Raw genomic sequence first — 14,333 nt, 5'->3', positions numbered from 1 at the left:
GCATCATTTGTAAATGTGCTAAGCACCCACTTTGTGTCCCCTTCACTGAACTCATTGAGAACAGTGCTGAACAGAGGTGGGCCAAGAACAGAAGAACATTCCACTAAAGACCTTCCTGAACTTTGACAAAAATCCATTGATCAGCTTTCTTTGGATACAGTTCTGAACTTAATTGTGATATTATCTTGATCTTGCTCTTGTCTCCAACATAAGAGAAAAGAAACTCAACCAAAAGCTCTTCTCTCTGTTCATAAAGGATCTGGTAATATTTCTACATGACCTTTCCAATCTTGTACAATAAATAGCTTGATGCGATGGATAGGATAGTGGACATGGAGTCAGGCAAACAGATTTGAATTTGCCTCAGCAATTCACTAGCTCTGGGACTCTGGGTTTCTGCCTTATCTATAAAATAAGTATCATCTTCATCACCATCATCACCTATGTCACGAGGTTCTTATGATTCTCAAGTGAGATAATCTGTGTAAGGCAGCAGGGTGGCTAAGTGGCGCAGTGGATAGAGTGCTGGGTCTGGAGTCAGGAAGACCTGAGTTCAAATCTGACCTCAAATAATCTCTATTTGTGTGACTCTGGACAACTTACTTAACCCTGTTTGCTTCAGTTTCCTCTTCTAAAAAAAGAGCTGAAGAAGGAAATGGCAAAACACTCCAGTATCTTTTCCTAGAAAACCCCAGATGGCATCATATGACTGAAATGACTAAATAACAACAACGACATAAGGCACTGGACAAACCATAAACAGATGTAGACATAACAACATCATCGTTGTTGTTGCTGCTGTTAGTTACAGATAGAATGGAAGACAGGTCATTAGTGAAGGAGGCACAGACTTTGCAAGTTAGGGGCAGGTCAGTGATTTCTGGTTAATCACACTGGCCCCTTTAGTTGCTGCCCCTCTGTTTCTTCCTCCTCAGAATCAACTGTGACTTCAGCATCAGGATTCTTAACCCCTGAGAGTGGCCCATCCCTCTTGAGTTGACTTCCCATTTAGTGGCTCAGAATTCTGTGAAATATGTTTGCCTATAGGCTAGAGTCCAGGTCAGATCATGCCTGTTCTTCCCTGCCTTCTCCACTGTTTCCTCCCACAGGTCCCATCATCTCTGCATCACCTGCCACTTCTTCCTTATTGGCTAGAATATGTTCAGAATTCCCTCATCGCTTCCTCCCTCTTCCGAAGAGGTGACATCATCAGCAAGCCAAGAATGGATTAGAGAGAGAATAGATAAGGGTAGGCTAGCCAGACTTGGCCCTGATTCTTTGTTTGGCTTTGGACCTAATGGCTTTTCCCTGTTCAGGTTAAACAGCATCTCTCTAATGCATTCTTGGGTCATTAATTTAAAGATTATGCATGGCTAAACTTAATGGTTCATACTTTAAAATAAAACCTCTCCTTAAGCTTTTTTCCCCCCCTTTATTGATGCTGTCCCATGGTAGAAATGGGTTCTCATCTTAGCCTGTGGATACCTGGTTCCTTCAGTCTGGCTTCAGAAACATCTGCCTGGTGAAAACACACTATTATACTCTCTGGGTCTCTAGCTTCAGTCTCATTTTTTGGTAATTCCTGCCCTGTGAAGTTAATAAGCAAAGACTTGTCACTATGTTTCATGAACTCAATAAGCTAAGTCTCACTAACTCTGCTTTTCTGTCTTGGGAGGTAAGAGCATTCGTATACTCTGCCCAGGTCAGACCACACCTGCGGTACTGGGTTCATTATGAGGCCTCAAATAGCAGGAAGGACAGAGAAACAACTAGGATGACAAAGGGCCCTGAGCTCACGCCGCATGAGAAATGCTTGAAGAAACAAGGTGTTTATCCTGGAGAAGAGAAGTCTCAGGACACATGGTAGCGAGTTTCAAGTATTTGAAAGGCTGTTCTATGGAACAGAGATTAGATTTGTTCTGCTTGGACCTAGAGAGTTGAACCAGGAGCAATGGGGGGAAATATCCCAGAAGCCAATTTAGACTTGAAATTAGGGGGGAAAAAAGAAAGGAACCTTCATACAATTATTGCTGCCCCAAAGTGAGAAGGGGCATGCCAGCAAGGATTTGGGTATTCCTGCACTTACAGGAGGTCTTAAAGTAAATGCTGAATGACTGCTCGTCTAACATATAAGAGTGGGAGCTCATTTAGAGTGGACTAGGTGGCTGCTCAGATCCCTTCTGACTCACAACTGCTACCATTCTGGGGTACTTTGACCCAAGGGATGCTCTAGTTTAACTCCTTCATTTCACAAGTAAGGAACTGGGGAAACCCAGGAAAAAGAAGTGACTTCTTGTGATACTATAGATCCCTGTCACTGGCAACAGAATCCAGGAAGCACCTGGAAAGAAACAAATCTTCGAAGTGAAATGCTATTTTGATTATTACTGACATTGGTGCTCATTAAAATACATAGGCAATGCATGACTTTTCTGTGAGCTCTGAAAGGCATTTCATGGTCCTTAAAGAAGAATGTAAATGAATGGGCCCTGGATCACTTTAGGTAAAAGGGAAGAATATTTGAAGACTAGAATCTGGAGTATACATTATTAAGAGACCGAGGTGAGCATCTCTTCTTTTCCGTACCTGATTTGTGGCTTTTGATCTGGGTGAGCAGGGAGCTTGGTAGGGCTGGGAAGGAGACTAGGAGGGCAGGAGAATACACAGAGACAAGTTGGCAGGAAGAGCCTGCTTTCTTTATGTATTCAGTCTATTAAGATTCTTTTCAGGGCTCAGCTACTACAAAAAAAAAAAGCCTCTACAGGGAAAGCTTTCTAGAAGGAAAGCAAAAATAATAGACATATATATCCAGGACCAAAACAATCAGAATGCATTGTATGAATGGTCTGGAAACAAGTCCTCCTTTAGTCCCAGGGGTTTGTTTAAACTTTAAAACCCACATCAGTACATTAACTAAGAAAATCTTCTTCTTGGTACAGTACTTTGGAGGGTAGGATTTAGGAGTGTAGACAAACTTACAGATCGTTGTTGGAAATCTCTCAGAGTAGCTTGTGGCCACTTGGGCTGCAGCCACAGACTGTGAAGTTGGGGAGGAGAGGAAGGCATGCTGTCGCCTCTGGAAATATGTGAGAGGAGGCACTGTGCAGGGTACAGTGGAGAGGTAACTGTCTCTGGAGTCTGGATGTGAACTGGCCTCCACATCCCATATCTTAATTTCTATATGAACTTGGACAAGTCACAACTTCCCCTGGCTTCAGTTTCATCATCTAGAAAACAAGGGTGTTAGAAGACATGGCTTTTGAGGTTCTTTCTAGCTCTAGATCTGTAATCCTAGTATACTACTACTGAATGACAAGCATTTATTAGGTACCTATTATGTACTAGGCCCTGGGGATAAGCAAGGGTCATGTATTCTACCAGGTGAAAACATGCACTCAGATAAGTAAACACAAAACATAGAAATGATTGTGGGGTATGGGGGGATAAGAAAAGGCCTCCTTTAGGAGGTCACATTTGAGCTGAGCCTTCAAGAGAGGAAGGAACAGAATGAGGCCCATCTTTGTCTCCCCAGAGGGAGCACAAGGGCTTCTGAACTGGCCCATGCATGGGTCCAAGGCTGTCAGCTCATGGCTTTCCTTTTGTCCTTAATTAGTGTGTGGTTCACCCTTTTATAGCAAACACTCATCTGCTTATCTTTGTCTGGAGACAAAACCCATCATAAAAGTTCATACAGCAAACAGATATGACTTAAAGAGAACAAGAAAGTCCCAGGAGTAAGTGATGTGAATTTACCAGCAATGATAAGGCAAGGAAGGGAAAGGAAGTGGGGAAGGGACAAATGCACCAGGTCCCAGTAGTGGAGACAGAGAAAAATGGCAAAATTCTCTCTTGGCAGATCATTCTCTCTTAGCAGATCACTCTCTCTTTATTGTTGCTGTTTGTCCTTCATTCTCAAAGAGGACCATGACATCAGGGGGTGTCATGACTTGTAGTGAATTGGATTTAAGTGAGGGAGGGCTATGCAAAGTCACCAACCTCACTCTCACCTCCAGAGCCAGCTGGATCCAGTGGCAAGACAGATATCAGGATGACTGGAGATGGCCCTGGATGTTTTAAGGCAATTAGGGTTAAGTAACATGTCCAGGGTCACACAGCTAGTAAGTGTCCGAGGTGAGATTTGAACTCAAGTACTCCCAACTTCAGGGCCAGTGCTCTTTCCGCTGTACCCCTTAGCTGCCCATTCTCTCTGTGAGCAGGTCTGTGATTCAGTTAAGCCTCCAACTGCTCAGAATTAGATTCGTTTTGAGGTATCCATGCTCTCCCTTCTTTAGCAATTGGATGGCTGCAGGTGCTTGCTTGAACTCATACTTCTGGCCCTTCTCTCCCTAAAGTTCTCCACTCCATGCAGTTCCTGTCTCCTATCATCTTTCAGTCTTTCCTTCAGTCCCTTGCTGATAAAAGTAAGGAGAGATCATTTTAACCATGGGAGGGATAATCTATGCAGAGACAGAGTTGAGACAGTCACCTATAGAGATGAGTACAAATTATACCACCATCACCACCATCATCTTCATAGGTAAGGCTTCAACAGTACTTTAAGATTTGAAAGGTACTTTGCTTATATTGTCTCTGATTTCCCCCCTCAATCCCATGAGGTTGTTACTAATATAAATCTCCATTTTAGAGATGGAAAAACCAAGGCTTATAGAGTTGTGACTTACCCAAGATCACTCAGTTAGCAAGCACCAGCTGTTCTTGTCTCCAAATCCTAAACTCTACCCACATTGTGACAAGACTCACAAATCAGCCAAGCCTTAGAAACTAGCTAGAATCACTGCCTCTCACTAACTAGCTGGAGTTGAGAACTCTAACATTATTTACCATCCACATCCTCAAGTTTGAATGCTGGTTCTACTACTTACTAGCTCTGGGACCCTGAGCAAATCACTTCACCACTGTCAGCCTCATTTTCCTCATCTACAATATGGGGATAACCATATCTGCAGCCCTTTGTCCCAGCACTATTGGGAAGGAAGTGCTTCGTAAGCCACAAAGGTCTATTCAAAGAAGAGTTCTAGTTTTCATTCTCCTATGTCAGGTGGCTTCTTATCTCCATCGGAAACTTCATTTGAACAGGTCACTCCTCTGGGGACGTCCAAATGACCAAAGTGATATTAATGTGTCAAGGCAACAAGAGCCCGCACATTTGCCAGAACTAGAGTGAGCTCGTTTCCCAGCTCGGCCTGCCCTGGCGGGCTGAGCAAGGCAGAATGAATTCATGACCTCGGAGTTGTGGGAGCTTATGTTTATTTATAATTCTCAGGATCCCCATAAGCACAACTGCTCCAAATGGAAGGATGCATTTTTATAATGTCCCTCTCTTCATTAAGATTTCATCACCCACCTATGTTAAAAAGCCTCTCCCTTCACTTGGCAGGGCCTGCTCTACCTTGGACAGCTCCTGCATTCTTTTTCCTAATCTCAAGCCGGCTGCTTTCCACACACACCACATTTGTGCTTTACTGAATTCTGTGCATCCATGATTTATGAATGCAAGTTTCTAGACACAATTGAATGGTAAGAGAAAGACATAGTTGGAAACATTAACAGGAAAACCATTTAAAATCCAGGCAAGGTAAGATAAGAAGCCACACCAACAGGTGTGTGGATGGACCACTGAGTGGATGCAAAAACATTTGCTTGATGTGGTAAGTGGTTCTTCTTTGGTCTATCTATGGAAACCAAGGCTTTAAATAAGCTGATAAGTCACAAAGTGAACTGGAATTTTACTCAAATCATAAGACATTTATTAAGTGCTTACTATAAGCAGAGAACTGTACTAAGCACTGGGAAACATACAAATTTCGATAAGATAAAGTCTCAGCTCTTGTAGAGCTTGCTGTCTAATAGGAAAATATGATAGAGTTCCTTGATCAATATGATAAACTTGCTGGGGGTGGGGTGAGCCTTTGTGAAACTTTTGATACACAACGGAGGGGCACCAGGGGAGTTCCCAAGCAAACTGGTGACTTTACAGAGTTGATAGTCTTTCATTGCATTTCCCTTTAAACGGTGTGAGTATATCTCTTGGCTCCTCTGGAAGATAGGTGTCAGAGTGGTGCACAGCACCATGAACCTGGCTGGTACTGTGTAGAGAAAGTTAGATTCAATTGAAAGTGAGGAGAATTGTATTGATTATTCACAATATGAATCCCTTATTGTGTGGTTTTCAATATTTGTTTGTGGACCTTCACATTTTCTACATGGTGAGATAAAGGCTGAAATGTATCTACCCAACATGCATGTTATCTTGAGTGCTCAGATGGAAATTGGAAATCCACTTGTCTGCATATATAAAAAGGTAGACATAGCAATAGAAAAACTCAAGTAATCTTTTCGAGGGAGGGTGACAAAATGATCCAGAAAGAACGATTTTAGGTTAGCCCTCAAGGTTGAATTTCATCTTTTAAATTGGAGAGCCAGATCATAACTGCAAATGGCACAGATAACTTTAGGTGGAGCTCAGACCTGTGATTTCATTAGTGTAGGGAACTCCTGATGAAGAGATTGCTTCTACCCGTAGAGATTGACAACTATTCTTCAGTTTATAGTCTTAGAAACTATCTTTTTTACAAAGCATGTTGGAGAGGAGAGAACAAAATGCTTTTCCTCCTTGGGGAGATTCAGGAAGTCTTCGTGGAGGGGGAAGCATAGGAGTGGGGCAGAAATAAGTGGGGAAAACAGTCCAGACAGGGGAAAGGATGAGCAGAAGCACAGCTATGGAAAAGCAATGGGAAGTCAGGGGATATAGACAAGGGACCACTTTGGTGAGATCACAGGGTGCCCCCTAAAAAGCAGTTACAAGGATTAAGTTGGAAATTGACTTATTTATACTAAGGTCCCTCAACAAACACAGGCAACAACAAAAAGAAAGGTTCAGAAGGTTAAGAGCATGCTTGATGATGACTTTGTGACACAGATTCAACTTGGCTAAATTATTGTGTTCTCTGCACCCAAAACCTCATTCACAGCAGTATAACTTGGCACATATGACTTGTCCCAAAGACACACAGAACAAAGGGAAATATAAACACATATACATGGAGAAAGTCACCCAAGAACACCTGTCCCACCTTGACTCCACTACTCCACTGTGAAAAGGGTTTCTTTGTGGACTGCAAGCAGCAGCAGCGCAGCATGTGTCAGCCCAAGGCAACACCAGAGAGTGTGCCTCTAGCAGCCTTTATCTACCACTTGAAAGCAACCTCAGAGTAGGAAAGAGGCTTTGGCCATTTTGGGGGAGGCTGCCTGCAGCTGCTACTTGCTGTTGCTACAGTTCAGTTGCCCTGGTGTCCTGTGGTGACACCTTTATAAAACTCCTACCCTTTTTCTCCAGTTCCATTAAAATTATTATTCTGCTCCTCTCCTCTCCTATTCTCCTTATTCCTCCTCTCTCTTCTCTTTTTTCTCTCTCTGTCTCTGTCAGCTTCTCTGTCTCTATTTTTGTCTCTTAATGTCAATAATGGTGAGAAATCAGGTGAATTGGTCTTTGCGATGGGTACAATCTGAAATGACTAAGGAAACAAAGGTTCAAACTTCCAAGCACACCAATTTATTAAGTGATGTATGTCAATTGCATAACAAATTGGTACCAAGCCTCCTTATCGTGGCACTAGACTGAATATAGGGGGAGACAGATTTTATGCATTAAAAGAAATCAATTCTAGTGAGATATAAGCCATGATATAATTAGGTAATCTGATTTCATTTTGAGGAATGATTAGGGACTTGCCAAGTTGGGAGGGAGGAGAGTGAACAGGTGCTCTTCCCTGAAATCAGAAAATGAGGTGTTATACTCCCCACCCCAAGTGTCTTCATTCAAAGGAACAAAGAAACAGTAATTGATTGACCAGGCCAGTTTTTATATAAGACATATAGGTTGCTTGACATGTATAATTGTGAGAACATTTCTTGCATCAGTCTTTGGATCTACTGGGATTTTGGTCAACATAACCTAGGTCCTTTGCTTAGTGTGTGTAAGCAGCAGATAGTGGTGGTCCAGCTTCCCAGTCACACAGGACTAGGCTTAAAAATGCAATCCTGTCTCATAAGACAGAAATTGGACAAAACCCATAATTGAATAGAAAGGAAACCGAGCTAGCTCCAGAACTCAGTCACAAGATGGAGTCAGTATGGTTCACTCAATTCCCACAATTCCCTCAGCTCTTTGTTGAAAGGAGAACCATGAACCTGCTGTTTCATGATGACAAGCAGGGCATATATGCACATTTGACAACATGTGTTTTGTTTCCTAAGTGAGGTTACCTCCTTCTCTCTAATGGTAGCTTCACTCAATAGGGCAAAGAAATAAGGGTACATGTTCCCAACACAGCAGAAGATTGAGCTCCCATTCCATGGCATTTCCTTTACTGAAGAGTAGAAATAACAGCTAGTGACACTTGGCAACAGGGCTGGCCTGAACAGCTTGGTCCAGACTTCCAAGTACTCTCCTTTACTTCACAGATGAGCAAAGGGAAACATCGTGAAAATGAGGACCCAGGCCCTCCACTAAGAATTGCTATGTATAGACACAACCTTAGGGACAGCTGCCAACAGATGACTCTGACAGGCCTAATAGCCTACAAAAAGCCATCACTGAGGTTGTTATGCTCAAGGCCAGTACCAGAAACAGTGTGTGGGACAAGAGGCATGAAGCTTGCCCTCATCTGGGGAGCTGGAGCCCCAGGAGCCTGGTATGAAGTGTCTGCTAGGAGACTGTCACATGGGTTTGGAAGAGAACCTGCCCAGTGGAGCAAGGGAGAAGCTCACCCCAGCACACCACCAGGTACCTTCCCACTTTGATTCTTTTTGTTACCTAAGTGCTAAGCTCTAGTGTTTCTATGCTGCTGAAGAACTACAGCTGCTGTTAGCACCTTTTCAGTTTTGTCCCCTCTAAAGCTGGTGCCTGCAGTAAAATCTTGGCAGCCCCACCTTTGTTATGATTCAGATTCCAGAGACTTGATCCTTAGTACACAAGCAGCCAAGATTAATGCACAAATCATGCTACTTGAACAATGCTGAGTTACCCTCCTAGAAATGAGGAGCAGCTTCTGGGCTGTGTGTAAGTTCCATGTTTACCACTGGGGAACAAACATGAACTCCCTCTGTCATGTGGAACACTGCCTCCAGAGCCTTCAGACTTCTCCACAAAATCAGTTCTGTGCAATGGGAAACCCTGCTCACATGAGGAAAGACAACAGATAGAAGAGGTTTACCTTGGAGATTTTGCAATGGCAAAGTCATGATGCCTCCTGCAGCTGCGGCTGCAACCAGCCCTTGGATGTTGGTGAGATTGGCGGTAGGCAGGGTGAGAACCAGTCCTTGTTGACCGCCCAGCTGTCCTGCCATGTTGAAAGGAATAAGGATCGGCTGGTTGAGGGCTGGTGTGCCCCCTGGCATCACCCCGGCCACGGCAGAGGCCAGCTGCTGTGCTGTCAGGAGCGGCTACAATAAAACAAACAGAAGCAACTGCTTTACTGTCACAGGAGGCTCCAAAGAATCACCGGAGTTACAGATACAATAGAATGATGGAATTCATCCAGTTTTATCTCTATCCTTTCTTTCCTTTTCTCAGCTGCCCAAAACATGTATGACCATGGAACTTCCTTGCTCAAGAACCCTCAGATGCTCCCTATTTCCTCTAGCACAAAATACCAAACTAAAACCCCTCAGTTTAGCATTTATAATGTCCCCCCAATCTAATGCCTACCATTTTGGCAGACATTTTTTGTCCTCCTCCCTTTCGGATATGTTTTGTCCCAGCCAAACTCTTCTGTATGTCATTCCCTGAACTCAACATTCTATCTCTAGTCTCTGTCATTGCCACAGAGTGTCCATTCTGCCTGTGATGACCTTCCTCCTTACCTTAGCCTCTTAGAATCCATAGCTTGTGCCTACTTGCCAGTTCTCTGTCTCTGTGTCTCTCTCCTCTCCCTCTTCCGCTCCCTCCCTCTCTCTCTCTCTCTCTCTCTCTCTCTCTCTCTCTCTCTCTCTCTCTCTCTCCCTCTCCCTCTCCCTCTCCCTCTCCCTCTCCTCCCTCCCTCTCTCTCTCTCTCTCTCTCTCTCTCTCTCTCTCTCTCTCTCTCTCTCTCTCTCCCGCCCTCCCTCTCTTCCTCTCTCCATCCCTCTCTCCTCCCCTTGCACTGTCATGTATAGACTTTCCTTTGTCCATACCATATTCTCACCCAGAAGAATGGGATTTCCTGGTGGGCTGATTGCTTTTTGTTTTGTCTCTGAATCCCTAGTGCTCAGCATGGCACCCAGAAACCCAGCAAGCATTTCCAACTTGCTTCTTGGAATGGCCTGGTATATAGCAGGCTCTATCACGGCCAGTACATAGTCTGAGCAAGACATAACAATAGGTAGGCTGGCAGTAAGTGTTTGTGAAATGTGTGTGTGTTTCTGTGTGATGTTTTATTCTCTGCAAGAGCTAATTGGATGCTGTGTCTTCTTATGAGGATTTCAAACATTTCTAAGTGAGACAACTCCCATTTCTGAAGCTGTGTCCTCCTGTAGAGGCTGCACAGCACAGCAGATCAAAAGCCCCTCCTGCAGTCAGGACAACCTGGCTTCAAACCTGACAATAGCTTTGTGACTCTGGAGTAGTCCCTTTACCTCTATGTGCCTCAGGCAACTCACTAGGATTTATTTGCTTATGGTAGATTGTGATTAGCATCAGTGGAGGGAATTACCATGCTGGCATTGTTGGGATACAATCACAGCTTCTTTGTGATTCCATGTCCTTTTCAAGAGCTTTTCTATAGTAGATGTCTTTAAATATTTGTGATACTATTATGTGGAGAATGGCTGTATGGAATCATGGTTAGGGAACTGGTTTCAGTGCCAGGAAGACATGGCTCATGTCCTTCCTTGAACACATCCTTGTTCTGTGACCCAGAGGGGCTCTAGGCTGCTCTCTCTGTTGCAGAGTTGCAAAGAAGGTCCTGACCTGTATTGGTATAGGGCATTTCCTCACCTGGGAGCTCTTTAGACCAATTTAGATTGGTTTAGATCCCTAGACTAGATCGGTAAAATCACAGATCCAGTCCCAAGGCCTGTCTGGTTATGAAGAAGAGCTGATCTGAACTGCTCCTGAGAGCAGACCCTGGCCCAGTCAGAATCACAGGGCAGCATTGAGCCCAGGCTCAATGGAAGTGGAACTTTTTAGCAACCACAAGTGAATGACTTAATTGGTGAGGTAGTGAGCTCTTTGTCACTGCAGGGACGGTCACTTCTTTACAATGTGATGAAATAAGTAAGCATTGCTTGGAAAGTTAAGATTCTTTCTGAGGGCCTTTCTGACTTGGATATGCTGAAATTCTAGGATATATTTATGATCTCATCTTTACCTTTCTTGGAAGCAGGTAAGATAGACATTATTACCTCCATTTTACAGACAGAGGAACTGAGGCAAGAGGCATTCAGTGACCAACCCAAGATCACACAGAAATGTAAGATCTTTAAGAGCAGGGACCTTTCTTTGTTTTTGTTTGTTTTTGTTCTTTTGGATTTTTTGTCTTTCTTTGTATCCTCAGCAATTAGGACAGTGCCCGATTCACAGTAGGCACTTACATAATTTTTGATTTGACACAGTAATCTAAATCTGGATTAGGGCTAGAATTCACATCTTCTCACCTCTAGCCTTACAATCTATTTCTAAACCAATGATTCCCAACTTTTTTCTTGTTCTGATTGCTGGCTCATCTTCATGGGGTTATGGTGGGGAGGAAGCTGGTATTATCCTAGATGCTATTACTAGAAATGAAAAGGTGGTTTGGGGCATGACTTGGATTCTTTCTCCTACCAAAGATGCCCCTTTAACTCCCACCCAGCTGCATGTCTGGCCAATCAGTACTCATCTTCCATGATGCTTCTCTAGATGCTTGGTAATCCAATTTTGTTGGTGACCTTCACTGAGAAAGCTGAAGTCTTAAAGACAATCGTTAAAATGGGCCTTTGAACATCTAGTACAACCTCTTCACTTGACCAATGAGGAAGATCAGCCCCACTGAGGCAAAAGGAGTAGATCAAAGTCCCACTGTTTGAACGGCAGAGCCAGGAGTAGCACCTGGGTCTTGAGTGCCAAGTCCAGGGCTCTTCCTACTCTACCATACTGTCTCCCTCTGATGGTAGGGTAGCTGGGTAGCACCAGAGTCACGAAGACCTGAGTTTGAATCCAGCCTCAACTCCTTGCTAGCTGTGTAACCTTGGACAAGACCCTTCAAATTTCTCAGTCTTAGCTTCCTCATGTGTAAAAGAAGGGCAATAATAGTGCTGAGCTGACAAGAATGTTGTGAGGCTCAAATGAGATAACATATATAGAGAACTTTCAAACCTTAAAGTGCTATATAATTCTAGCTATTATTATATTGCCTACCTACAGATTTGACTGACATGACTGATACATTCTCTCCCTATAGTAAGACAACTAAAAGCTATTATTCCTCATTTAATGGAATACAAAGAAGGGATGCAAACATAGGGCATCAAACTGATTTCCTTAAGTCGTAAGTGAATGTAAAGAAAAAGGAGGTTGGGCTAGGGGAGGAGGGCAAGGAAAAGAGTAGAGTAAGTAAACAACAGGGCAGCAAGCTTAACCCTGATTCCTGGGAAAATTCTAAGATCTATTATCCAAGGGCTGGTCAGTCAACTTCCAGAAAGGGAAGCAGTGATCAGAAGGAGCCATTGTGGCTCCAGCTCCTCACCTTCTGGCAGACAGGTGATTTAAGAAGCAGATCAAGACATACATACATTAAGTGAAATATTTTATTTTTTCAATTGCATGTAAAAACAATTTTAAACTTTAATTTAAATTTTTTTGAGTTCTGCCTCCTTACCCTTCATTGAGAAGGCAAGCAATTTGTTATAGATGTGGAATCATGTGAAATATACTTTTTATTCTCTGTTATGAAATAGAACACAGACCAAAAAAAAAGAAAGCTGTAAAAAATGTTTCAATATGCATTTAGATTCTATCAGTTCCTTTAGTAGAGATTGAGAGCATTTTTAATCATAAGTCCTTTGGAATTAAGACATATATAGGCTAAAGCTCATGGCCAATGTGGACATTTGTGTGAGTATATATGTTTGTTACAAGGGTTTTTGGTTTTCTTCTCCCCCCCCCCCCCTCAATGCAGGTCAGTAGGAAGGGGTGATAATAAATGCTTATTAATTGAAGAAAAAGAAAGAACAAGCCACGTTAGATTAATCTGTTGTTTGGTCATTTTCCGGTTGTGTCTAATTCTTTGTGACCCCATTTGGGGCTTCCTTGGCAAAGATATGGAGTGGTTTGCCATTTCCTTCTCCATTTCTTTTAGAGACGAGGAAGCTGAGGTTAAACAGGGTTAAGTGACTTGCCCAGGGTCACACAGCTACTAAGTTCAGTTGTCCAAATTTGAACTCAGGAAGAGTATTCTTAGAGACGTTAGGTCTACCTACTACGCTGCCTAGCTGCAGAAAACCAATAATAATAAGAATGACTAACATTTATATGGTATTTTAGGATTTGTAGATATTATCTCATCCAATCCTGACAAGGACCTTGCAAGGTCAGTGCTTTTATTATCCTACTTTTTTGTTGCCATTCAGTCATTTCAGTCACGTTTGACTCTTTATTACCCCATTTGGGGTTTTCTTGGCAAAGATGCAGGAGTGGTTTGCCATATCCTTTTCCAGCACATTTTACAGATGAGGAAACTGAGGCACATAGGGTTAAGGACTTACCCAGGATCACATAGCTAGCAAGTGTCTGAAGAAGGATTTGAACTCAGGCCTTCCTGACTCCAGGCCAGGTGTTCTGTCCACTGTGCCACCTAGTTACCCTATCCTATTTTTATGGATGAGGAAACTCATACAAAAACGAAATGATTTATAAGTGAGCATCTATGGCTACGTTTGAACTCACGTCAGGCTATCCACTGTATCACCTAGCTGCTTTTGTTCTGGGAATGCTGTTGATGTGATTTGCCCAGACTTTAGGCAAGTCTCCCATGTTATCATTCTGGAGTGGGTAGAGAAATGTGGGCTAGATCAGGAGTTGCCAGTGTGTAGGTTGCCCACCCTGTTGGGGGCTAAAAGTTATCACAAGGGTGCTTAGAAGCCTTGCTGTCTGAGTAAGAAATGTCTGACACCCCCATATGGGACTAGTTTTCCAATAAATATTATGTAAATGCTGCTGGATTCACAAAATCCAAATTTATATCAAAGGAAAAGAAAAAAAAAGATGTGTTGTAAGCAGGACCTTGCTGGAGGAGTCTTTGGAAACTCAACCCCTATTTTTGTGATCACCAGTCATGCAGTGCCAAAAATATGCC

The 14,333-nt window shown here is 43.1% G+C and overlaps 1 protein-coding gene across 2 annotated transcripts in view; it reads right to left on the bottom strand.

Annotated features, from left to right (window-relative positions):
* Window positions 1-14,333, bottom strand: part of POU6F2 (POU class 6 homeobox 2) — a 494,621-nt gene that overhangs the window by 247,404 nt on the left and 232,884 nt on the right. For both annotated transcript variants that reach the window (XM_043978842.1, XM_043978849.1), the window contains exon 4: window positions 9,237-9,465. In XM_043978842.1, coding sequence (XP_043834777.1) covers window positions 9,237-9,465 — 229 coding nt within the window. The remainder of the gene's footprint in view (window positions 1-9,236; window positions 9,466-14,333) is intronic.

The sequence above is a fragment of the Dromiciops gliroides genome, chromosome 1 (genome assembly GCF_019393635.1).
Source record: "Dromiciops gliroides isolate mDroGli1 chromosome 1, mDroGli1.pri, whole genome shotgun sequence".
NCBI classification, from domain to species: Eukaryota; Metazoa; Chordata; class Mammalia; order Microbiotheria; family Microbiotheriidae; genus Dromiciops; species Dromiciops gliroides.
This window is presented reverse-complemented; position numbering and strand designations above follow the sequence as displayed.